The sequence below is a fragment of the Phacochoerus africanus genome, chromosome 12 (genome assembly GCF_016906955.1).
Source record: "Phacochoerus africanus isolate WHEZ1 chromosome 12, ROS_Pafr_v1, whole genome shotgun sequence".
In the NCBI taxonomy this organism is placed as follows: Eukaryota; Metazoa; Chordata; class Mammalia; order Artiodactyla; family Suidae; genus Phacochoerus; species Phacochoerus africanus.
In genome coordinates this window covers 54465297-54490703 of record NC_062555.1, presented here as the reverse complement: position 1 = coordinate 54490703, position 25407 = coordinate 54465297, and the positions used below count along the sequence as shown (strand labels likewise).

The 25407-nt window shown below is 43.9% G+C and overlaps 1 protein-coding gene across 1 annotated transcript in view; it reads left to right on the top strand.

Moving 5' to 3' along the window:
* Window positions 1-25407, top strand: part of APBB1IP (amyloid beta precursor protein binding family B member 1 interacting protein) — a 116910-nt gene that overhangs the window by 78528 nt on the left and 12975 nt on the right. Inside the window, exons 8-10 of the mRNA XM_047755571.1 lie at window positions 4079-4165; window positions 7238-7381; window positions 12078-12188. Of these exons, the coding sequence (XP_047611527.1) occupies window positions 4079-4165; window positions 7238-7381; window positions 12078-12188 (342 nt within the window). The remainder of the gene's footprint in view (window positions 1-4078; window positions 4166-7237; window positions 7382-12077; window positions 12189-25407) is intronic.

The window sequence follows — 25407 nt, the reverse complement described above, 5'->3', positions numbered from 1 at the left end:
GATCTGGCGTTGCTGTGACTGTGGTGTAGGCCGGCAGCTGTAGCTCTCATTTGACCCCTAGCCTGGGAACCTCCATAGGCCACAGATGAGGCCCTAAAAGACTTAAAAAAACAAAACAAAAAAACAGGGTTATTTTACATGTAAAGTGTACCCACAAATATTTATTCGTAGGCTGATAAATGTTTGCTTGATTTATTCTTTATTCCAAAAAAGTGATATTAAAAATGTAACAGATTTGCTGTTTCTTTCCTACCCAGCTGCCCCCAAATCTTGCATTTTCAGAAGCTGTGAGAAAAAGCAGCAAGCTGTAACTGAAAGTCTCATTTCCCGATTTAAAGTTCCTTATTTTTTCAGCTCAGATTGCCATGAACTTTTGAATTCTGCTGCTTGCTACAGAACTTGCCCAGATTCTCACCTATGAACAATCGGTACTTTCTAAGGACTGCCCTGTGTGACCTCCAGCTTGGATTTTTCTTTGTGGGTTTTGTACTTTCACTAAAACAAAAACACAGTGTAGCACTATCACTTGGAAGGGGGGAAAAGGGCATTCAGAAGCTTAAAAAACGGAGAAGGATCTCAGAGAAGACACACTGCATCCTAAGCTTTCAGGGTACTCTCCTTAAACGAGACCCTTCATAGTTTAGAGAGGCTCTTCCCTCCTCTGTCCTGCAGAGGGTGACACGTGCCCTCCTTCACCCAGACTGATGAAAGAAAGGCACATGCCATGGAGTCCTCCTCATGTTCTCTGTCCATTCTTTCAACTCATACAGGATCATGTTTTCCAAGGGCCCTCAAGCAAGTGTGCTTGCTAGTAACGCACTCTGCTCTCACTCTTAGGACTAGGTCGTCTAATTCTTCTTCATTTTGGTACAATACACATACATAGAATTTACCATTTTAATTAATTTTTAAGTGTGCAGTTCATTGTGTCAAGGCCATCCACAGTGTCATACTGGGGTCTTTCCTATAGTATTTAGAGCATTTGAATGCTGAGAAAACTCAAGGCTCTGGCACTGATTGACCCTGGACAAATCACATAATCCTTGTTTCCGTACTTGTGAAATAGCAATCATACCAACACTGTGGGGATCTTGTAAGGATGAAGTGAAATGCATACCGGTGAGGCCTTGGCATATAGTTCTGGCAGATGGTATATGTTACATGTTACAGTTAGTCACAGTTCATAAGCCAAACAATTAAAATTAGAATCATTTCCAAGCCCTATAACAATCACTCTAACTCACAATATACTGTCCATTCAAATAACATGTAAAAGTTTTGTCTTTAAAAATACATTAAAAGGTAATCCTAATTATCACAACCTCGTAAATCAACTATACTTCAAGAAAACTTAAAAAAAAAAAATTTAAAAGATAATCCAGGAGTTCCCGTTGTGGCTCAGTGGTTAACGAATCCGACTAGGAACCATGAGGTTGCGGGTTCGATCCCTGGCCTTGCTCAGTGGGTTAAGGATCCAGCGTTGCCATGAGCTGTGGTGTAGGTCACAGGCACAGCTTGGATCCCACGTTGCTGTGGCTCTGGAGTAGGCCGGCAGCTACAGCTCTGATTGGACCCCTAGCCTGGGAATCTCCATATGCCATGGGAGCAGCCCAAGAAACGGCAAAAAAAAGACCAAAAAAAAAAAAAAAAGATAATCCATTAAGGAGTTTCCACTGTGGCACGGTGGGTTAAGATCCAACTGCAGTGGCAGCATAGGTTGCATCTGCAGCTCGGATTCAATCCCTGGTCCAGGAATTTCTATATGCTCTGGGTGTGGCCATTTAAAAAAAAACATAATCGATTAAGAATTATGGAAGGAATTATAGTGGATTTATTCCCCCACTTTATGCATTGTTTCTAGGAGATCTAATTATGCAAATTTTGTTTGCCTGTAGTTTGCTTCGTCTCTGTCTAGTACACTCTGTTCTCAAAGTTCGGTGTAAGTAAAAGTCATCCAGGAAGCATGTTGGAATGCAGATTTCCAGGCCCCGCCCTGAGATTCCAGCTCAGTAGGTTGGGAGCCCAGGGACATGCATTTTACGGAGCTTCAAGATGGTCACACCTGAGAAACACTCCCATGGTGTAAATAAACATGCCTGTCTAGACTCAGGAGAGTCCTAAATTTAGTCACTACACTCCCTGGGTGTATGTTCTAGTTTTAATACATTTTTTTCAGGCATTATTTTCCTTACTTTAACTATGGCAGCGGTCGCTCAGAATCATCTTGTGTATGGATACTTCTGCTGTACTGGTTCTGTAAAAATTAGTCCTTAGACACTCATGATTTTCTGGAAACATGCATTTAGCATTTAGTTTCAGCTTCGTCACAGATACTAGGTATTTAAAAGGTATGATGCATAGATTCATACAAACCCCTCTTGGAGACCAGGCTCCCATCTGCAAGTGCTTTTCATCCATGATCTTCCTTGTCTTTGTTAAGCTGGCTGTCATTCCAGGAATGCCCTTTCTGCTTCTCTCTGTCCTTAGGTTGTCAAGTTGCAAATTCCGTTATGATTGATCCATGCAGCTTTTTGCTTTTTATAAATTAAAAATTTTTTTAATTTTTATGTAATTTTTACTTCCCATTTGCAGTTATTACAAAATATTGGTTGTTTTCCCCATGTTGTCTGATACATCCTTGAGCTGATCTTACACCCAGTAGTTTGTACCTCCCACTCCCACACCCCTAGGCTGCCCCTCCCCCACCACAGGGAACCACTAGTTTGTTCTCTATATATGTGAGTCTGCTTCTTTTTGTTATATTCACTTGTTTATTGTATTTTTTAGGTGCCACAAATAAGTGATATCAGACAGTATTTGTCTTTGACTTATTTCACTTAGCATAATGCTGTCCAAGTCCATCCATGTTGCTGCAAATGGCAAAATATAATCTTTTTGATGGCTGAGTGGTATTCCATTGTGTATATGTATCTTTATCGTTCATCTGTCGATGGACATTTAGGTTGCTTCCATGTCTTGGCAATTATAAATAACACTGTTGTGAACATCAGGGTGCATGTATCATTTCGAATTAGTGGTTTTTGGGGTTTTTTTTTTGGATATGTACCCAGGAACGGAGTGGCCAGTGAATCACAGTTTTGTTTTGTTTTGGTTTAGTTTTTGCTTTTTAGGGCCACATCCATGGCATATGGAAGTTCCCAGGCTAGGGGTCAAATCAGAGCTAAACCTGCCAGCCTACACCACAGCCACAGCAATGCCAGATCCACGCTATGTCTGAGACCTACACTGCAGCTCATAGCAATGCCAGATCCTTAACCCACTGATGGAGGCCACTGAGCCATGATGAGAAGTCCCTGAACCATACAGTTTTAAAAAATTAAAATTAAGAGTTCCTGTTGTGGCTCAGTGGTAACAAACCTGACTAGTATTCATGAGGATGAAGGCTCAATCTCTGGCCTTGCTCAATGGGTTAAGGATCTGGTGTTGCCTTGAGCTGTAGTGTAGGTTGCAGATGTGGCTTGGATCCCAAGTTGCCATGGCTGTGGTGTAGATCTGCTGCTGCAGCTCCAATTCCACCTCTAGCCTGGGAACTTCCATGTGCTGCAGGTACAGCCCTAAAAAAAGGTCTGAAAAAAAATTACAACTAGTTGCCCACACATAAAAATCCATCTCTCAAACGTCTGTGGATAAGCCAGAATCTCTGGTCCCCAGGGCCTTAGGATCCTACCTGGTGATCAAAAGCAGGGGACATGAGCTCCACCATCCTGCAGTTCCAGGCTCTTTCAAGGGCATCGGGGTTACCCAGTTTCCAACACTGGATGATAAAATTGAACAGTCAAATGACATTGTATTCCCTGCTGGTGTTTTTCTCTCTTTTGTTTGCTTCCTCATGGATTGGGCACTATGGGAAGAAGGGAAGATGTTTCTTCTGGCCAGTGATGCAGTGTCAGCAGCCCATAAGCACCCTCATAAGCACTTGGTTGACAGAGACCATACGCTATGGTCCCGAGTTTATTGCATACACGTACATCTCCTTGTCCAGCAAGACCGTGAGTTCTGTGCAGTGGCTACCGTGGTAATGAACACTTGCCGATCTGATCTTTACTGTCTTATCTAGAACTTTTACTTAGACAACAAAGGGAAGAAAGAAAGCAAGGAGACAAATGAGAGAATGAACGCGAAGAACAAGGAATCTTTACTGGAGGTAAGTTTAATTTTGCAGAGAAGGATGTTACCTCTCTCTGTTTTTAAGTTATTTGCTTCTCAGAACGATGGGCAATTCTGAGACATGCTGATATTTTAACTTAGAGTTTTAAAGGCACATTGTTGGAAACCAGCTGTGATGGAAAAAATAAAAATCATTGAAAATAAAAGAAAGAAAATCACATTATTGGGAGTTCCCCCTTGTGGCTCAGTGGTAACGAACCTGACTAGTACCCATGAGGCTGCGGGTTCGACCCCTGGCCTCGCTCAGTGGGTTAAGGGTCCGGTGTTGCCGCAAGCTGCGGTGTAGGTCGCAGATGTGGCTTAGATCTGGCACTGCTGTGGCCGTGGCAGCTGTAGCTCCAATTTGACCCCTAGCCTGGGAACTTCCATATGCTGCAGGTGCGGCCATAAAAAGAAAAGAAAAAAAGAATGAAGTAAAATCACATTATTACTAAATTAGAGCCATTTAATTTCTTGGTTCTTGGAGTCAGTTGATTAAAAGTATGGCTTTGAACAGTCTATTTTACTCTTCGTGGAACTGGCTTGGTAATTCTTGACTGAAAGACATGAATCCCCATAAAACTCATCGCTCCATATATTTCATTTCTTAAGTGCTCCACAGGAGTCAAACCTAAGGATTTCCTAGTTTTCTTTGTAGTGAATTCTAAGATGCCTTCCAGCAGCCAGGTGTGGTAGAAAGTGTGAGATTGGAGTTGAGAGATCCAATCTGAGGTTGGCTCTGCCTGTTGAAGTTCATGTGTTACTGGGCAAGTCCGAGAACCTTGGTTTCCTGTATCATATTGAACTTTTTTTTTTTTTTTTTTTTTTTTGGCGGAGGCATGCATCAGCTTGATGTAGGATCTCAGTTCCCAGACCAGGGATTGAACCCAGGCCGTAGCAGTGAAAGCACCAAGTGCTAACCCCTAGACCACCAGGGAACTCCCCAGCATTGTAGTGAATGATTATAAGGATGTAGGGAAGAAGGGGAAACACAGCATGTAAACCATTGTACAGATGTCTGCCATTATCACCCCTGGGATGTTAATTTGCCAGTTGATTTTTTGAAACTTATGAGTTTTCACATAGCAACTTGGGATCTCATTAACCACTGAGCCAGGACAGGAATTCCGAATATAAGAGATTATTGCTAAAACAACTAATACCAGCTAAATTTGGGGGGAACCAGGAAAAATGTGAACAAAGATGTGTCCCAGCTCCACTACAAGTAAATCTACTTAGAGGGTGTAAAATTAGAAGATACTCTCCTTTTATGGGACTGAATGAAAAGAGGTTGAGAGTTATACACAGAAAAATCAGGAGTTCCCGTCATGGCTCAGAGCATCCATGAGGACGCCGGTTCAAGCCCTGGCCTCACTCAGTGGGTTAAGGATCCATTGCCATGAGCTGTGGTGTAGGTTGCAGACGCAGCTTGGATCCTGCTTTGCTGTGCTGTGGTGTAGGCCAACAGCTATAGCTCTGATTCGACCCCTGGCCTGGGAACCTCCATATGCTATGGGTACGGCTCTAAAAAAAAAAAAAAAAAAAAAAAAAAAACAGAAAAATAAAAAATCAGTTTGAGTATTTGAACTACAAGATAGAATAATATGTAATTACATCACATTGTGTTTTAAATGTATTAAGAATTATGTAATGCTATGCAAGTTTTGACTTTTGACAACCTGCACCTAGAAAATATAGGTGCTTTTCTACAATATTAATAACTGCCCTCTGTCACTCTCCTTTTCTGATACCACAATATTAATAACTGCCCTCTTCATTCTTTGATAAGCAACTGTCCCCCAAAAAGGAAATCTTACCATTTTTGATGAAATGGATGGAGCTTAAGGTCTAAATGAAATCAGTTAGAGAGGCGTGTTGTAAAAGTAAGCAGTAAGTAAAGTCTGTTTCTGTTATTTTATTATATTATATGACAAAAAACAATATTAGACGACAATCGTATCTCAATTAGGGTTTTTGGGGGGGGTTTTGTTTTTTGCTTTTTTGGTCTTTTTAAGGCCGCATCTGCAGCATATGAAGGTTCCCAGGCTAGGGGTTAAATCAGAGGGGCAGCCGCAGGCCTACACCACAGCCACAGCAATGCGGGATCCAAGCCGAAGGTCAACGTCATAGCAGAGCAACGTCAGATACTTAACCCACTGACTGAGGCCAGGGATTGAACCCATATCCTCAAAGATACTCATAGGGTTCATTACCTTTGCACCACAGTGGGAGCACCCCCTATCTCAGTTTGAAATAAAAGTATGCCAAAAGTGAAATATTAATGTTCACATAATTTCTGTATTAAATTAATTATATATTATAATTTTTCTGTTTACTAGCAGTGAAAGTCATGTTTTCATTTACAGGGAAAGAAATAAGTTTTCTGTTTACTAACTTATAATAACAGAAATAGACTTTACTTGGAATTCCCATTGTGGCGCAGTGGTTAACGAATCTGACTAGGAACCATGAGGTTGCGGGTTCGATCCCTGCCCTTGCTCAGTGGGTTAAGGATTCAGCGTTGCCGTGAGCTGTGGTGTAGGTCGCAGACGCGGCTCAGATCCCGTGTTGCTGTGGCTCTGGCGTAGGCTGGTGGCTACAGCTCTGATTGGACCCCTAGCCTGGGAACCTCCATATGCCTCCGGAGCGGCCCAAGAAATAGCAAAAAAGACCAAAAAAAAAAAAAAGAAAGAAAGAAAAGAAATAGACTTTAGTTAATGCTTACTTTTACAAGACACCAAGATTCTACCCACAACCTTCCTGATGAAGTTGGGGCTGTCGTCATTCTAGTTTTGCATGTAAGGGAGCTGAGGTTTAGTGAATGTGCCTGTGGTCCCAAGCTAAGTGGTCCAGAAGAAGCCTTGACGTCCCAGTCGGAGCTGAGACTCAGCCACCATGGTGGTCTTCCTCTCTTTGGCCACTGGTTTGCGATGCCAGTACACGCATTCAACCAGAGTTGTACACAAAACCATTTTTAGCTTGAAGGCTCGTGTGCCACAGTGTATTTAAACTTGAGCAAAAAGTGTGTTTTATCTTTTGTATGTTTCATATCATCAAATCTCAATTTCAGGAGAGTTTCTGTGGAACATCCATCATTGTGCCAGAACTGGAAGGCGCTCTTTATTTGAAAGAAGACGGGAAGAAATCGTGGAAAAGGCGCTATTTTCTTTTACGAGCTTCTGGAATCTATTATGTCCCCAAAGGAAAAACAAAGGTCAGAAAGAAAAAAAAAACACCCTTTCGCAAAAAAGGCATTTCATGAACATGAAACTAAAGAGATCCTCGTGTGGTCATTTAAAAATACTGTCTTTGGACTGTGAGACTCATGTCACTACAAGGTTTATACAGATACATGGCCTATCAAGACAGAATTACAGGAATCCTTCTGAATCTTTCCATTGAAAGATGAAGAATTTTATCCATTTTAAAGTCAGGTTTCAGAAATTATGGCCAAAACCCTTTTTTAGAGATGAATTTGTTTCTTTACCTACTGATTTTTGAGGACTTTTTTTACTCCATCTTGTAGTCGTTATAATAAAACTTCTTTTAACTGTAATCATAGAGGTGTTAGAAGGCTTGATAGATTTTCATCTAGATTTTAGCCTTTATAACTTGAATATTTAAGTTGTTCTCAGAAGTGTACTATGTGCATTACCCTCCCTAATTTAGCAGAGTATCTGAGATACCATTTCACTTCTACCTGGCGATTTAGGGTTATTGCCACACATCTACAAGCGCATAGTCAATTTGTCTTCTTTGAAATGTAATTTTAACTCTCATTCTGACTCTTAGCTTTTTTCTAAGACCTTTCTTAGAAGATGGCCATTTCATCTTTTGCTCACCTTTAAAAGGCTGTAGGCTATCTCTCTGTATCTGGAGAGGAAGCCAAAACATTTTGCCCTTGCTGTTGAATCCAGGGCACCACCCAATGGCATATTTTTTAATTGCAGGCTGTTCCTAATTAGGCCTGACCCACAATCCCTTGCAGTGAAGTCTTGATAACTAATTAGGACTGTTCTCACTAGTTAGAAGACCTTTAATCCCTATAGAATGCAGGAGAGTTTTATGGGAAACTCTTGGTCCAGAGCAGATATGACTCCTACTTCCTCAAAGTCTTAGAGCTGATGCTTTCCCACCTGTGCTCTCTACATGCTGGTCCCACACACTGGGGACGTAGCAGTTGACCCACAAATCATTTGTTTTATTTTAGAAATGTATGTCTTTCTGAGTTCCCGCTGTGGCATAGTGGGTTAAGGATCCAGCATTGTCTTGCAGTGGCTCAGGTCCAATCCCCAGTCCAGCACAGTGGGTTAAGGATCAGGTGTTGCCACATTTGTGGCAAAGGTTGCAGCTGCAGTTCAGATTTGATCCCTGGTCTGGTAACTTCCATATGCCAAGGGTGCAGCCTCCCACTCCCACAATGTATGTCTTTGGCATTTACATATAAATGAGACATATGAATAAGCCATCACAAACAGCATACTCAGTGACAAAAATTAGAAGCATTCATAGTGGAGTGGGACAGTTATCCTTTCTGTTTCTGCTCTCATTAACACTGTCATGGAAGAAATAGCCAGGAAGTCAAGAAAAAGAATAGCAAGTGTAATTACTGGAAAAGAAGAGGCAAAAATCTCTTTATTTGTAGTTGACATGATTGTCTACCAGACAATAAGACACTTGACTAAAAAACTTAATAGTTTGGTCCCAATGGACTAAACGTAACCAAATAAGAAATTGTTCTTGGAGTTCCCTGGTGGCTTTATGTAAAGGATCTGGCACTGTAATTCCTTTAGCTTGGGTCACTGCTGTGGCGAATGTTCAGTCCCTGGCCCAGGAACTACGACATGCCACAAGCACAGCCAAAAAAAAAGAAATTGTTTTTCTTTATACAAACAGTATCCGAATTAAGTATAATGCAAAAGATCTCATACATTGCAGGAACAAAAATATAAATAAAAATACTTAACAGGAGTTCCCGTCGTGGCGCAGTGGTTAATGAATCCGACTAGGAACCATGAGATTGTGGGTTTGATCCCTGGCCTCACTCAGTGGGTTAAGGATCCAGCGTTGCCATGAGCTATGGTATAGGTCGCAGACGCGGCTCGGATCCCACATTGCTATGGCTCTGGGGTAGGCCGGTGGCTACAGCTCCGATTAGACCCCTAGCCTGGGACCCTCCATGTGCCGCAGAAGTGGCCCTAGAAGAGGCAAAAAGACAAAAAAAAAAAACACCTAACAATAAACTTAGTGAGAAATGTTCAAGATCTATATGGCATAAAATGTAAGATTTAATAAAGGAAATGAATTAGTGAATTAGAACTGAATAAATAGAAATGTACCATGTTGCTAGATGAAAAGATATTAATTATCCCCCTTATTTTTCTATATATTCTATTCCAGGAAAAAATTTCAATAGGATTCTTTCTACTTGAAATTCAAAAACTGATTCTAAATTCATCAGAGAAAGATACTGTTCCAAAATAGACACACAGAAAACTTATGAAGAACACTAGCGTAAAACTTTTCCTCCCAGATATCAAAACATTAGACAAAAACAATCCAAGAAGAGAAAACAGGTCAATAGAGAGCCATCTAATATTATGAAAGAAATTAAAGTGAGTGTTTTTATAGAAGTAGAGAATGAATGTGATACGCAACAGATTATGTTGAAATAATTGTATATCCATTTGGAAAAAAGTTTTCTACTCCATACCACGTTCGAAAAAATTTTTTTCTTTTTATGGCCACACCTATGACCTATGGAAGTTCCCAGGCTAGGGGTTAAATTGGAGCAGCAGCTGCTGGCCTATGCCGCAGCCACACTACACTGGATCCAAGCCGTATCCTCGACTTCTGCCGCAGCTTGTGGCAACACCAGATCCTTAAGCCACTGAGCGCAACCAGGTTCAAACCCACATCCTCAGGGAGACTATGCTGGGTTCTTAACCCACAGGGCCACAATGGAAATTCCTATGTTCCAGATTAAATCTCAGGTTGATTAAATATATTTGGAAAAATTGTAAAACAGTGCAAGAAAATATAGGTCAGTATTTTCATAATCTGGCAGTAGGGAAACCTTCCTAAGCAAGAGTAAAAACTCAAAATTGTAACAGAAGGTTAATAGCTTTGACTATATAAAATTGTGTTTAATTCCTCACGGCCAGAGACCCCAAACAGAAAGTAAAAGAGTAGCTCTCAAGTCAGTATATTTGCAGCATGTATAACCAAGTATGAATATCCATAAAACATGGACTTCAACAACTCATTAAGAAAAAGATAAACATACTCATAGAAAAATGGCAGTCCTTGCTAAGAAGTCACAAAAACAGAAAAATCAGTAGCCAGTGAATAATTAAAAAGTTGCTCTATCTTACCAGTAACCAGGAAAACATAAATGAAAGAGTGAAATAGTCCCCCTGGTGAGAGTGATAAAAGTAATATTGATCATATGCAAATTTCATCAAGTGTGGATAAGAAAAATGAGCACTCTTAGGCATAGACATTTGGAATGTAAGTCACATCAGGGGACAGTTTAGCAAGATCTGTGCAAATGTAAAAGGAAATATCCCTTCAAAGGTCAGCTCCATGTTTGGCAGTCTATCCCACAGAAATATTTGCTTATATGCACAGTATTTTTGTAATAGAAAAATGCTGAAATAACCTCTAGTCATCTAGAGTAGAATGGTTGAATAAATCATTACATCTATACAGTGGAATGCTCTGCAGCTATACAGTGAGTATATGTCTATGTATGTGGATATGTCTGCATATACATACGTACATAAATCTCTAAAAAACATCTGAAAGAATGTCTTTTTTGGAAGAGAGAGTGACATTAGGAAAAAGAGTGTTGATGGAAGATTTTTGTTCTATTATATGTGAAGTAATTTATTTTTAAAGTGATGAGTATGTTTTATTTTTATAATTAAAAAAGACTAAAACTTTGAAAATCCAGAAAAAACATAAGAAAAAAAAAGTACAACCAGGTATAAAGGAATAATTGTGCATTGAGATGTAGCAATTACGTCCTTGTTTAAAAAGAAGAATTTACTCGGTAAAGAATTATAGATTGTGAGGGGGAAAAAGGAGTATTAGAACAAATTTGTAATTGAAGTGTAACCAAATATGTAGATTAGAGGTTGCCATCTTCACAGTGCATATTGCACTTGGAGGAGAGGGTTCTGTTTCCATAGCAACACTGTCAGCCCTAAAGAGAAGGCATGAAAGGAATCTTTTCTCCTCAGGAAGAAGTGCATGAAGTGTGTGCTAATTTTCTGAGCCTCACTTTTACCTCTCATTGTTCATTCTGAGGGAGACTTTCTTCTAAATGCCCAACCATAAAATCCATCACTGACTTAGAATGGCAAAAGCCAAAATGAAATGTCTGACGAGGTGCTCAGTCACCTTGTCTGGACCGCATCAATAATGATGTCTCAAGGTCAAGGTCAACGAGTCGGCTTTGGGAGTCCACGTGCAAGTGCTGGAACAGCAGTATAATCTTTCGATCCATTTTTGGCCTGGGACACACTCTTTTGCCTTGCATGTACCCTTTCACTTCTTAAAATGTAGGCTTGGCCTTTAGAAAACTAAACATGCTTAAATAAATGACCTGAAATTCTGTGTTATCCTGCTGAAATGTAATCCTTTGTCGTGCTATCAAAAACAAACTTGGAGGGTTAAGGATCCAGCATTGCCATGAGCTGTGGTGTAGGTCGAAGATGCGGCTCGGATCCTATGTTGCTGTGGCTGTGGCATAGGCCAGCAGCTACAGCTCCGATTCGACCCCTAGCCTGGGAACCTCCATATGCCTTAGGTACAGCCCTAAAAAAAAAAAATAAACAAATAAACAAAACCTTGAAAAAATATTACCTGTCACCGAGGTTCAGGTTATTTTTTTCCTTCTCTTTCAGACATCTCGGGATCTGGCATGTTTTATACAGTTTGAAAACGTCAATATCTACTATGGGATTCAGTGTAAAATGAAATACAAAGCACCCACTGACTACTGCTTTGTTTTAAAGGTAGGTTATAAGAAGTCCTTACTTTAGATCTGTAAGCAATTTGAGTCCATGTTTCCTTTGAAGAAAAAAAAAATGTTGGAGTTATTGCTGTGCCGCAAAAGGACTGAGGCGTCTCTGCAGAGCCAGGGTGCAGTTTCTATCCCTGTCCTGGCACAGTGGGTTAAAGGATCCAGCATTGCCGAAGCTGCGACGTTGGTCACAACTGCAGCTAAGATATGATGCCTCACCCTGGAACTCCATATGCTGCAGGGTGGCCAAAAAAGAAAAAAAAAAAGTTAAAATTTTATAGAGTTTACTACAAGTATATCATAAGCTTTTTATTTTAAATCAAAATAGGAAAGAGGCAAACATTTCCACCAGTTCAGATCATTTCCTCCAAAGCCTGTTAATCTGAATCTAAAACTTCCAAGTCAAATCTGTCTGAATTTCTTCCTTACTTTCTGAAAATGGAAGCTCTGCATTTTGAACAAATTCTATTTATAATTTTATGGGCAAAACAATCACTTTTCAGTTCTTTCTTTATCAGATGCCTGCTCCATTGTAAGCTATTTTTAGAAATTAGAAAGGTGACAAGATTGTCTAGAAAAATAAAGAACATACCAAAAATAGGGGAAAAAAGTCTTCTAAAAATAGCATCACTGGGCCTTAAAACTTTATTAAGGTGTATATTATGGAAAGGCAGTGTGTGTAATCACGTGTCTGATAAGGTTCAGATTAGCACCATATTTGGAAGGCTGGGCAGAGGTAACTTTTATCTGCCAAAGGGAACAACCGACTCCTGTGTGCAGCTATTTATGCAGCTATTCTGGCCATGCCATTGCCTCCAGCACCATAAGTTCATTTCCCATCATGGCCCCACACCAGAGAACGTGGATTATCTCATTCCATTCAGCCCAGACGCAAGGCTGTATGCAGAATCTCTTTTTTTTCTACAAATATACTTAATGTTTTTAAGGGGTTTGTTTGTTTGTTTTGCTTTTTAGGGTCGCACCCACGGCATATGGAGGTTCCCAGGCTAGGGGTTGAATTGGAGCTACAGCTGCCGGCCTACACCACAGCCACAGCAACACGGGAACCGAGCGGCATCTGCGACCTACGCCACAGCTCACAACAACACCAGATCCTTAACCCACTGAGCAGGGCCAGAGATCAACACACAACCTCATGGTTCCTAGTCAGATTCATTTCCACTGCGCCATGACAGGAACTCTGCTTTTAAGTTATTTTTTAATGGAATTATCATTGCTCTACAATGTTTTGCAAGTTACAGATGTACAATACAGTGATTCACAATTTTTAAAGTTTATACTCCATTTATAGTTATGGTAAAATATTGGCTCCCTTACCGTGTTGTATAATATATCCGTGCAGCTTATTTCATACCTCATAGTTTGTACCTCTTAATTGCCTCCCCTGATATTGCCCCTCCCAGAAATTCCCCCAGAACTTCTCCTTCTCGATGCGGGAGTCAGGGCTCCTCAGTTTCCATCTGGGATGGCAGTCAGGGGAGCAGGTGTTAAAATGAGACCAGGTTCCTGGATAGGTTCCTTTGTAGGTCAGTCACTAGCACCACCCCTCCAGGAAGACCCCATAATCATGTTTCTGGAAATGTTCCCAGTTGGACTCCAGGTGTGCAGATGTACTCCTGGCAAAGCTGTCACCTCCCCCAAGGAAGTGGGTCAGTCTGTACTATAGGTTTACATCATTTCTGCAAATGACAGACAACACTTAACATTTGCGTTCACAGAAAATGTATTCCTTGTCAAGGACCACGTCATTGGCGCTGATCACGCTATCCTTTCAGAGGTACCCACAGTCATGTGCCATTGTCACACACCTGTTACTCCAGGAGTTGGGGATCTCCTAGACCCAACCATTCCCAAAACCCCGTTGGAGCACAGGCAGCCTGGCCATCCCCTTCTACTGCTCTCATTTGTCATTTTAAAATGCAGAAGTTTGGGCGTTCCCTTGCACCACAGCAGGTTAAAGATCTGTGTTGTCACTGCAGCAGCTCGGGTCGCTGCTCTGGTGTGGGTTCAATCCGTGGCCCAGGAACGTCCACATGCCAGGAGCGGGGCCCCAAAAAAGTATAGCAGTTTGAAGGAAATGCCTTTTCTTTCCTCTCTGAGAATTGTACATGCAACTGAAGGAATTACTGCAAAGAGGTCTTATGTGCCACTGATCCAGTTTCTTCTAGTGGTAACATCTGCAGAACCAAGGTACATATCACAACCAGGATATTGATATTGGTCCCATACCCACCTCCTTCCCACTCCCATCCCCTCCTTATCCCCCACCTCTGGCCACCACTAAGCTGCTCTTTATTTCTATCCTTTTCAGAAAAAATGAGTCTTCTCAATGAAAAACAAAAGGCACAGGAGATGTGCTTCATGCAACCCTCAGAAGTCACTAAGAAATAAATAGCAACAACAACAACAATAACAACAACAAAAGACAAAAAAAAAATGGGGAGTTCCCTTCGTGGCACAGTGGTTAACGAATCCGACTAGGAACCATGAGGTTGCGGGCTCGGTCCCTGGCCTTGCTCAGTGGGTTAACGATCCGGCGTTGCCGTGAGCTGTGGTGTAGGTTGCAGACGCGGCTCGGATCCCGTGTTGCTGTGGCTCTGGCGTAGGTCGGTGGCTACAGCTCCTATTCAACCCCTAGCCTGGGAACCTCCATATGCCGCGGGAGCGGCCCAAGAAATAGCAACAACAACAACAATAACAACAACAAAAGACAAAAAAAAAAAAAGAAAGAAATAATTTATAGAGACAGAATTTTTACTGTTTTTTTTTCTTTCTCTTTAGGGCCGCACCTGTGGCATATGGAGGTTCCCAGGCTAGGGGTCGAATCAGAGCCACCGTTGCCAGCATACAACACACCACAGCAACGCAGGATCCAAGCTGCTTCTGCAACCCATACCACAGCTCATGGCAACGCCACATCCTTAACCCACTGAGCAAGGCCAGGGATCAAACCCACAACCTCATGGTCCTAGTCGAATTCGTTTCCACTGTGCCACGACAGGAACTCCTGTTACTGTTTTTTAAAAATTAGAATTTCCTCTCACTCAGATCAGTTGATGGGTTTTTCTTATAACCACACATGTAATACGTCTACAGAGCTCTGGACTGAGGTCTACAGTCTATTTTTGTGATGTGTTTTCTTGGTCAAATATAATAATTGGGCTCAAGTAATCTTATTTAATAATTTTGACCCCTAAGTGGTCCGTCCCTACATAGTGACCTGTTAGGTACTAGTTACTGTAATTATCAAATAACCATGGTGGAAATGACTGGCTTCATGGAAGACTCAGGATAATGTATGGTTTTCATTGAGACATTCATAGTCCTTTTTCCATCGCTGAACATCTACTTACATCAATAATAATAATAATAATAATAGCATTGTACTAGCTCATTCAGCCTGACACTCCCCCAGCAGTTCTCAAACAGGGTATTTTGCCACCTGAGCACATTTGGTAATGTCTTGAGACATTTTTTCTGTGTTGTCTTTTTGCGGCTGCACCTGCGTTGTGAAAGTTTTCGGGCCATGAGGTCGCATCGCCGCTGCAGCTGAGACCTACATCACAAGCATGGTGACACCAGATCCAAGCCACATCTTCTACCTATGCCACAGCTTGCAGCATTGCCAATCCTCAACCTACTGAATGAGGCCAGGAATTGAACCCGCATCCTCATGGACACTATGTCAGGTTCTTAACCTTCTGAGCCACAATGGGAACTCCTGGATTCATTTTTGATTGTCATAACTTGGGGTTGGGGGCTGTTAGTACTTGAATCTAGTGCGTAGAGGCCAGGGGTACTGCTCAGTATCCTCCCCTGCACATAGCAACTGCCACAGCAAAGGTTCATCTGCCCAAAAATGTCCGCAGTGCTGCCATTGAGAAACCCTGTCCTAGACAAACAGTAGCCCCAGGATAGTGGCTGTGAGGGGACTTAGCCCTCACATTCATCAATTGACGTGATTCAATGTCTCTTAAATGCTGGCTCTTTGTTAGGCACTGTCCCAGGTGCTTGAATACAGAAGTGAACCAAGTATACACTAATTCCTGTCCTTGTGGAGTTTATGTTCAGTGGGAAAGAAATGACAACAGTAAAAAAATTATGTAGGAGTTCCCACTGTGGCACAGTGGGTTAAGAATCTGACTGCAGTGGCTCTGGTTGCTGTGGAGGCGTGGGTTTGATCCCCAGTCTGGGGCAGTGGCTTAAAGGATCCCGTCTCACCACACATGCAGCAGAGGTAGCAGCTGCAATTGGATTCAGACTCTAGCCTGAGAACTTCCATATGCTGCAGGTGCGGCTGTTAAAAAAAAAAAGGAATGAAGGAATGTGGTGCCAGGTAATGATAAGGCTGTGGATAACTGTGAGGCAAGGTAGATGCCAGAACCGCACCACGGCCTCTTTGGATGGGTGCTCAGGGAAAGACTCTGAGGCAGCGACATCTGACAAAAGATGTGAGTGGAGGGAGGGAGCAAATTTACCTGGGGAAAGAGCATGCCAGGACCCAGAACAGTAAATGCAAAAGCCCTGGGGTTGGGGCCTGTTTGAGTCAGAAGGAAGAAGAATATGCTGCCTGTTTCAGGTTCCTGCATACCCTTGTCTGTTCCTGGCATAGAAAGGATTATGAGAACAATGACGAACACATGCATTACATCTATATTGCAGTGATTTAAGCCCTTTCCGTGTATTAACGCATTTAATCCCTTTATCAACCTTATAAGAGCCACAATTCTCCCTCATTTGTAGATGTAGAACCTGGGCAGAGAGACTCCTGGCCAGGAAGTGTGAGTCAGGATGAGAAGCCAGGGCAGGACTGGAGGGTTGGGGGTTGGCGGGTGTTAGGGGGCCCAGAGGCCATTCTCTCGGACACTGTTTGCTAGGATACAGACTCTTTTCTCTGCCTCACCCAGCCCCAACCACCAGCCCCCCTTGAACTGTGTCTACACTGTTTTCTGTCTGCCCCCATGGCCTTTGTTCGCAATTCTAAGACCTGGGAAATTACCAAAACAGAGGTCCTCCTTTGCACGGAGGTATTCTCATGCACTGCATCTCTGCAGCCCTACCTGCATCTCTTAGATAGGGAGAAGGCTTTGGAGAGAGGTTCTGAAATGCTGGTCAGTACAGGGTCATGGGTGGCTGGTTAGAAATACATGTTCCAGGGCCCTGACCCATTGAGTTGAAACGTTTAAGGATGGGGCCCAGAAATCTTAGTTTTTCCTAAGCACAGTCAAGTTTTGCTCTCAGAGGATTAGAATGTGTCCTAACTGTAAGTGTCAACACTTGGGGCTTATCAGCTGGTGATGAAATACCCTTCAAATGAAAGCTGTCAGGGGTTCCCATTGTGGCTCAGCAGGTTAAGAACCCGACCAGTATCCATGAGGACTTGGGTTCAATCCCTGGCCTCACTCAGTGGGTTAAGGATCGGGCATTGCTGTGAGCCTTGGTATAGGTCACAGGCGGGGCTTGGATCATGCGTTACTGAGGCTGTGGTGTAGGCCAGCAGCTGCAGCTCTCATTGGACCCCTAGCCTGGGAACTTCCATATGCCGCAGGTGCAGCCCTATAAAAAAAAAAAGAAAGAAAGCTGTCAGAAGGGAGTAAGGGTCCAAACCTATGGCAAGGGTCCAGAAGCCAGAGCAGGGATTTCCAGCAAGAGAAAGAAGAGACCCCAGAACTAGAGGTTCACAGGCTGAGAATTTAGACCCAGTGAGCAGGGTGGGAGCCTGATTTCTGGTTGAGACTTGCAGGTTTGGAACTAGGTCCCCAAATCATGGGTTGAACTCTGTGACTCGGGACTCAGGTCATCCTGGGCTGGACCAAGAATGGCGATGCTGAGGAGTTCCCATCGTGGCGCAGTGGTTAACGAATCCGACTAAGAACCATGAGGTTGTGGGTTCGGTCCCTGCCCTTGCTCAGTGGGTTAAGGATCCGGCGTTACCGTGAGCTGTGGTGTAGGTTGCAGACGCAGCTCGGATCCCGCGTTGCTGTGGCCCTGGCATAGGCCGGTGGCTACAGCTCCGATTCGACCCCTAGCATGGGAACCTCCATATGCCGCAGGAGCGGCCCAAGAAATGGCAAAAAGACAAAAAAAAAAAAAAAAAAGAATGGCGATGCTGAGACCCAGGGTAGTGGACCAGAACGTCTGTGTATCCAAGGCCTGCAGCAGAAGGTTGAGGGCTTCCTCGACAGGGGAGAGGGCTCAGAGGTGGAGAAAGAAACAGGCCTGATGATCTGAGAACAGACAAGAATCTAGAACAACCCAAGCAGAACTTGAATTTCCCTTTTCTCAGAAGGACGGTCAGTTCTGTCCTCAAGCCAATTTCCTTATGGGCAGTCAGTCACCCTGCTCATTTTGCTCTTAGGCTTGCTTCTCAGTTCCTTCCCAAAACATTAGGAATGTTTATTCATTTGCTGAGTAAAAAGGTCTGTCACCTCTTGGAGAACCTAATTTGTTTACGAACTTTTTGGTCACTTATTTCCCTTTCTGTCCACTATAGGGTAAAAAAAGCACAAAAACAAACAAACCTACAAACCTCTTGATATGCAAATATCTCATGAGGGTGAGCAGGTTTACAGAACTCAAAGAATTTGTATGTATGTTGCAAAAGGAATTCAGGACTATGGAGAAGTACATTAAGAGATGTGGATTCAGCCAACCTCATATAGAAAGTACGGGGGCATAAAAAATAAAAATAAAGTATTGGCAGGGGTGGGGGTGGGAGGGGTGGATTCCAGGAAGTTCTGAAAAAAGCAAAATTTGAACTTGCTGGCAACTGTTTACATATATCATTTACATTGTATTAGGTATTATAAGTAACCTAGAGATGATTTAAAGTCTTCAAGAGGCTATGTGTAGGTTATGTGGAAATCCTACACCATTTTGTATAAGGGATTTTGGTATCCACAGGGGTCCTGGAACCAGTCCTTGGCAGATCCCTAGGGATGACTGTATTTCATTTAATCTTTTCAGTAACCCTCCAATGGAGGTATTTTCATCTCTATGTTATCGATGTGGAAACAGAAACTCATAAAGCTTCCTGACCTTGGCCAAGGTTACTCATGCTTATTAGTTACGTAAAGTGTGTTCTCTTACAAACAAACTCCATTCCCTTTCTGTCTTACGTTTTTTTAGAACTGAGATTTAGGGTCGGGGTTCTGCGGACTTGACCTTTCTTCTCCTAGCGCTCTCCAGAGAGGTTCCCATCCGGGGCTCATCCTGTCCGGCTAAGTCATTCATTTCTGGTTCTTGAGTCCGCTTTATGTGGACCAGCTCTGGCTCCTGCATTCACAGGAGATTTTTGCCACTCTTCCCCGACTTCCGTTCAGCTCAACCTTCTACCGCATTCCCAGACGTCTTCTACCTTCTTCTCAGAGGGTCTCTCATCGGCTGACCCCTCACTCAGCACACCTGGCCTTCTACTTAATGAAGACAGGAGAGGACAGGATGGAGTTGCCCTTGATGACTCTAAGCTCACCTAACCCAGTAGCAATCCTTCCCACTCTCTGTCTGAGGAAGAGGCCCCGCCTCCGCACTGCCCCGCCAGGATCACACCCCTGGTGACTCCCTCTGCTTCTCCACCATCAGCCTCTCTCCAGAGGATTCTTCTTGAGCCACAAACACATTCACATATCCCTTGGTTCGGTTGCTCTTGGCCACTTCCCTGGGTGGGCTCTCCCCACCCCTTCAGGCAACACGCCCGCCTCTGCCTTCCCTCTCAGATGAATTGAAAAGGCAGTACATCCTCCACGCGTGTCCTCCACGTCCATTCTGTCTCCGTAGCGCCTTCATTCAAAGGTATTTCTAGGGCTGCGGACCCTTGAACAAAACAAAGACCTCCGGCTTTGTGCAGCTCACCCGCCCCCAGGCTCCTCCCCCCACCTCTGCTGAAACTGTTACAATGCTTTTTCCAGTCCCCGGGGCTTCTGGTCCTCTTGGCATCGTTTGCATTGGTGAAAACATTCTTATCTTTGAATCTTCAGCCCAGACCCCTCTCTGTCCATCTGCTCCTGCTCCATTTCTGCGGCTCCTCCTCCTCCCACCCAGGGACCTGTATCAGTTCTCAGCAGACTCCTGCTCTCTCTGAGAGATCACATTCGCAGCCACAGCTCCAGAGAGTGTCTGTGTGCTGCTAACTCCCAGCCTGTTAGAAAGAAGATTCTCACCTTCTTTCCTGGTCCCACACCTGAGGTAACCCTAACCTGTCCGATGGTGGTTTCAACCCTCTCTCTCTTCATTCTGTAGTCTCTCTCAAGATGAACAGCCATCGCCCACTGCAGCAGTTTCCGAAGGCTATTGTAACCAAGTACCACCAACTGGGTGGCTTCAAACAGCAGAAATTTATTCCCTCACGTTTCAGGAAGCCAGGGGTTCAAAACCCAAGTGTCGGCAGCGTTGCTTCCTTCTAGAGGGCTCTGAGGGAGAATCTGGCTCTCTCCTAGCTTCTGGCAGTTTCTAACAGTCCTCAGCGCTGCTCGGCTCACAGCTGCACCGCCAATCCCTGCCTCCACCATCACATGGCAATCTTCTCTTTGTGTCTGTGTTCCTTCTCCTCTTCTTACAAGGACACCAGTCCACCGGGATTAGGGACCACTTTGGTCAAGTATGACCTCTCCCTGGAGTTCCTGTTGTGGCTCAGTGGGTATCCCTGAGGATGGGGGTTCAATCCCTGGCCTCGCTCAGAGGGTTAAGGATCTCGCATTGCAGTGAGCTGTGGTGTAGGTCACAGACAAGCCTCGGATCCCGTGTTGCTGTGACTGTGGCATAGACCGGCAGCTGTAGCTCCAATTCCACCCCTAGCCTGGGAACTTCCAAATGCTACCGGTGCAGCCCCCCCCACCAAAAAAAATGGTGTGACCTCACCCTAACTTGACTACATCTGCAACAATTCTCTTTCCAAATAAGGTCACCTTCAAAGTCCCAGGCATTAGGACTTCAGCGCATCTTTGGAGAGGACACATTGAAAACCGTAGTACCCACCTCCTTGTCCAAACTGTAAATACAGAAATCGTCCTTGAAGCCCCTGTTCTTCCCTCTCTGGTCCAATCCATCCTCAAGTTCTTCCGGTTTTCATTAGCGACATCTGTCATCCAGCCCTCTCTTGGCCCATCCTTCCTCCTCCCTCCACGGCCCCCTTCCACACAGCTGCTCTGCTGCCTGGACTACCTGCTGTTCTAAACGTCTGATGGCCTCACTGCCGAGGGGACAGTGTCCAGATGCTGTTTGGACACAAGGTCCTTGACCCTGGCTCCTCTGCAGCTTCTTTTCTGCCTCTCCTTTCCATGGCTCCCAGGTCTTGGCCATACAGAATTTCTGTACATTCCTCAAATATGTTATAATGTGGCTCCTCCAAAGAGGCTTTAAAAGTGTTTTCAAGCCTTTCACTGTGAACTTGACCATGTCATAGAATGATCTTACATTTGTTGCCATTTATCTCCTCCAGCGACATCCAGCCACTGTTCCCTAAGTCCAATGTGAGGCTTTCTTCCTCGCCTCTCTCCACCGAGGGACTGGTATATTGCTGAGCACCCAGCGGTATCTGTTGAATGCAGAGCCCCTGGATTCTTTTTACAGTTCTGCCACTGCCTTTGGCCTTGGATAAATGGTTTGACCTCTCTGGTTTCCCGTGTGTAAACTCAGAGGACCTATAAGATCCCTTTGAACAGTAACAGTCGGCAGTTGCCCTGACCTCTGTGTACAGCACAGTATGTCCTATAGGAACTTCCCTCCTTCTGTGGTCAGGAGCAACCACACCAATGGTGAAAGAATCTGGCCAATGGCATAGAGCCACCATTTTTCCCTATGCCCCTTTGCAAGTCTTTTTTCAGCAGAAGGCTCAAGGGAGTAAACCCCTTGTTAAGGTCCCAAGACATGACAAAAGAACAAGCATAGGGACTTGCTGTATGATGTCCTGGGAACTTGGAGGATTCCTGCCCTAACTACAGGGCAGAAGGGAGCCTCGGACCCACTAGGCAGGTCGTCTTAGAGTCATAAAATCTGAGGATCACAAGAGACCTTCAAGGTCATGTGACACTAATTCTCCTGTATACAACCCTAGTACCTGCAAGAGGTAAGGAATTCGGTGACGCACCCTACTCACATTGGAGAGAATGAACCAAGGTCTGTACATCGATCTCCTCATAGAAGAAGCTGTTGGTGGAACTCAAGGTCCAGAGTGCTTGCCTCTCCTGTGTGCTCAACAGCCTTTATGTTAAGGGAAGGACCACATTGTACTCTATTTGGATAAAGAACATACTTTAAAAATCATGTACCGGAGTTCCCGTGGTGGCTCAGTGGTAATGAACCCCACCAGTATCTGTGAGGATGCAGATTTGATCCCTGGCCTTGCTCAGTGGGTTAAGGATCTGTCTTTGCTATGAGCTGTGGTGTGGGTCACAGACACGGCTTGGATCTAGAATTGCTGTGGCTGTGGTGTAGGCTGGCAGCTGCAGCTCTGATTCAACCCCTGGCCTGGGAACCTCCGTATGCTGCAGATGCAGCCCTAAAAAGACCCCCCCCCCAAGAAAAAAAGAAGAAAGAAAGAAATCATTTACTGTACTAAGTGGATCCCTGTACTCCAAGAGTTGCTTTCTGCATTTTCTTACAAATACAAGATGATGTACAGCCTGCTCCTGGAACCTGGCTTTCACACGACATGATATGCACTGCAAAACAAAGACATGCAAATATACCAAGCCCAAGGTGACCTCAGGTTTTTAAATTCCTAGAGGGGGAAAAATAATAGCTGCTTTCTTTTTTTCCTTTCTTTTTTTTTTTTTTTTTTTTGACCATACATGCAGCATGTGGAAGTTCCTGGGGCCAGGGATCAAACCTGAACCACAGCAGTGACCCACGCCACTGCAGTGACCACACCAGATCCTTAACCCACTCTGCCACAAAGGAACTCCCATAGCTGCTTTTGAAGAACAATTACAAATATCAGGTTGCTGGAGCGACCCATGCTTTGCCTCTGACACGACAGTGAGAACAGGAAGGCAGTTGGAAGTGAGGGAGCTGTGTTTCTGGTGCAGAAAGACAAAGACTTTGGTTTGGCTTTGTGGGTTTTCCTGTTGATGCAAGTGCTGCAGGCATTTCCCATGCAGGGACTGTGTCCTCAGTTTAGGTTAGGGTACATCTCATCCGTGTGACCTGCCCATCAATGTAACAAATCCTTTTTTGCTCTTGGGCCACATTATCTGAATTGATAGTCTTAATTTTAAAGGATGATTATTGGGGAAGCATTTGCAAATCATCCAAAGAGGAGTAACATTTCCAAAAATAAAATCTAACATTTGGAATTAATGAGGAAGCACTGAACCCCAGTAAGGAAATGGGCAGTGTTTGCTGCCACCTTCTGGCCAGAATGGAAAACTACAGATAACATTCAGGAGCCCAGTGTGTAGGTGTCACTGTGGGAGGGAAACTTTAGGACCTAAGTAGGAACCACCTGGTCCAGTGACACTGATCAAGTTCTGAAGGCCAGAGCACCTAAATAAAGGAAATGGTAGAGATAAAGGTACAAACACACACTTTCCTCAATTGTCTCAAAATCCGAAAAGAATAGTTCTTCATAATTTCTGAATTTTTCAGTGGTATCTTTAAAGTTTGGAATTTTGTCCTAACTGTATAATATAAATACATAAATTCCAGGTCATGGGAAAAGAGACCTCAAGGTTCTCCTGGACCATAGGGTAAAATATATAGTGACCTCTCCGAGCCTGTTTTCTCTTTTGAAAAAACAAAAATTACTAGTTTTTCATCAAGCTCTTAGAGTCTCTGTGGGTCTTATTATCCTTTCCAGGCAAAAACAGCACTACCCCCGCTCTTGCTGGCCAGGCCATTAGAAAGATCAGTATGGTGACAAGTCTAGATGCTGCTTCTCAGATTCAAACTGAAGTTCAAAGGCAGAACACCCTTGCTTGAGATCAGCTTTGAAAAGGGTCATTTCCCTGAAGGTCAGTGATTCAGCTGAAAGCAAATCACTCTCAGGTCCATGCAGGACCCTGAAGGAGAAACTGGACAGCCTCGCTCCTTCTCTGCCCACCGAGATGGCTTCCAACTCCCTTGTGGCCCCACCACCAACAATGCTTTTCCCAGCAGGATTATCTGCCGCCTCTGAGAAATGGAGGCCAAAGAAGGAGGTGGCCATGCACACGCGTGTGCACACACACACACTTACACACTCACAATAGTTGGTAGTTATTGTTTTATATAATAATGTTTACTAAAAATTATAATGACCCAGGAAAATTCACCTGGCACACAGCTTAGGACCTAGATTTGGTTGCCTACCTTCACCATTTGGCCCAAGGATTCTGGCAGGACAGGAAACCTTGTGCTTGTTTATTTCCTCCAACAATGATTTCCACCTCTGGACTGGAACACTGACCACACACCAGGCTACGTGCTGAGCACTGGGAGGTCTTCAGCAGTGAACAACAGACATGGTCCCCAACTTCACGGAGGACACAGTCTGTCAGAGACAGACATAAAACAGACATTGCAGGAGTTCCCATTGTGACTCAGTGGGTTGAGGACCTGATGTTGTCTCTGTGAGGGTGTGGGTTCAATCCCTGGACTCTCTCAGTGGGTTAAGGATGCAAGCTGTTGTGTAGGTCGAAGAGGCAGCTGGGATGTGGCTATTACTGTGGCTGTAGAATTCAGCCCCTAGCCTGGGAACTTCCATATGCCGCAGATGCGACCAACAAAAGAAAAAAAGAAATGGCAAGGGCAGAAGATTCAGAAAGAGGAGTGTATGGGTTCTGGGTGACCAGGGACCTGTGCCTCTCCTTCCCCATCGTGCCTGCCCACATCCCTGCTCTCCTTGCCGGGGAGCTCCTGGAAGACCTGGATGATCCCTGGTGCAGCACCCAGCTCATTGCCATTTAAGGTTGCACAGAAATATTCCTTCCCGGGGCCGTCCATCTCCAAAATGGCCCACTCGAGTAGGAGATGACAATTAAGACAGGGCAAAACCCTGAATTCCTGGTAGCAGACTGGAGTCCCCAAAGCATTAATTCCTTGACATAATAAGAATGCTCTCAGGTAAGTTCCTTTATCTGATGAACGGGGAAACAACTCAGATTTCTTGCAGGGCCAGAGACATGATAGATGTGAAGGCTTTCAAACAACCAGAAAGCAGGAATGAAGATGATTATTGATAATACAGTGAAAGTGCCTATCGATAGGGAGTTACT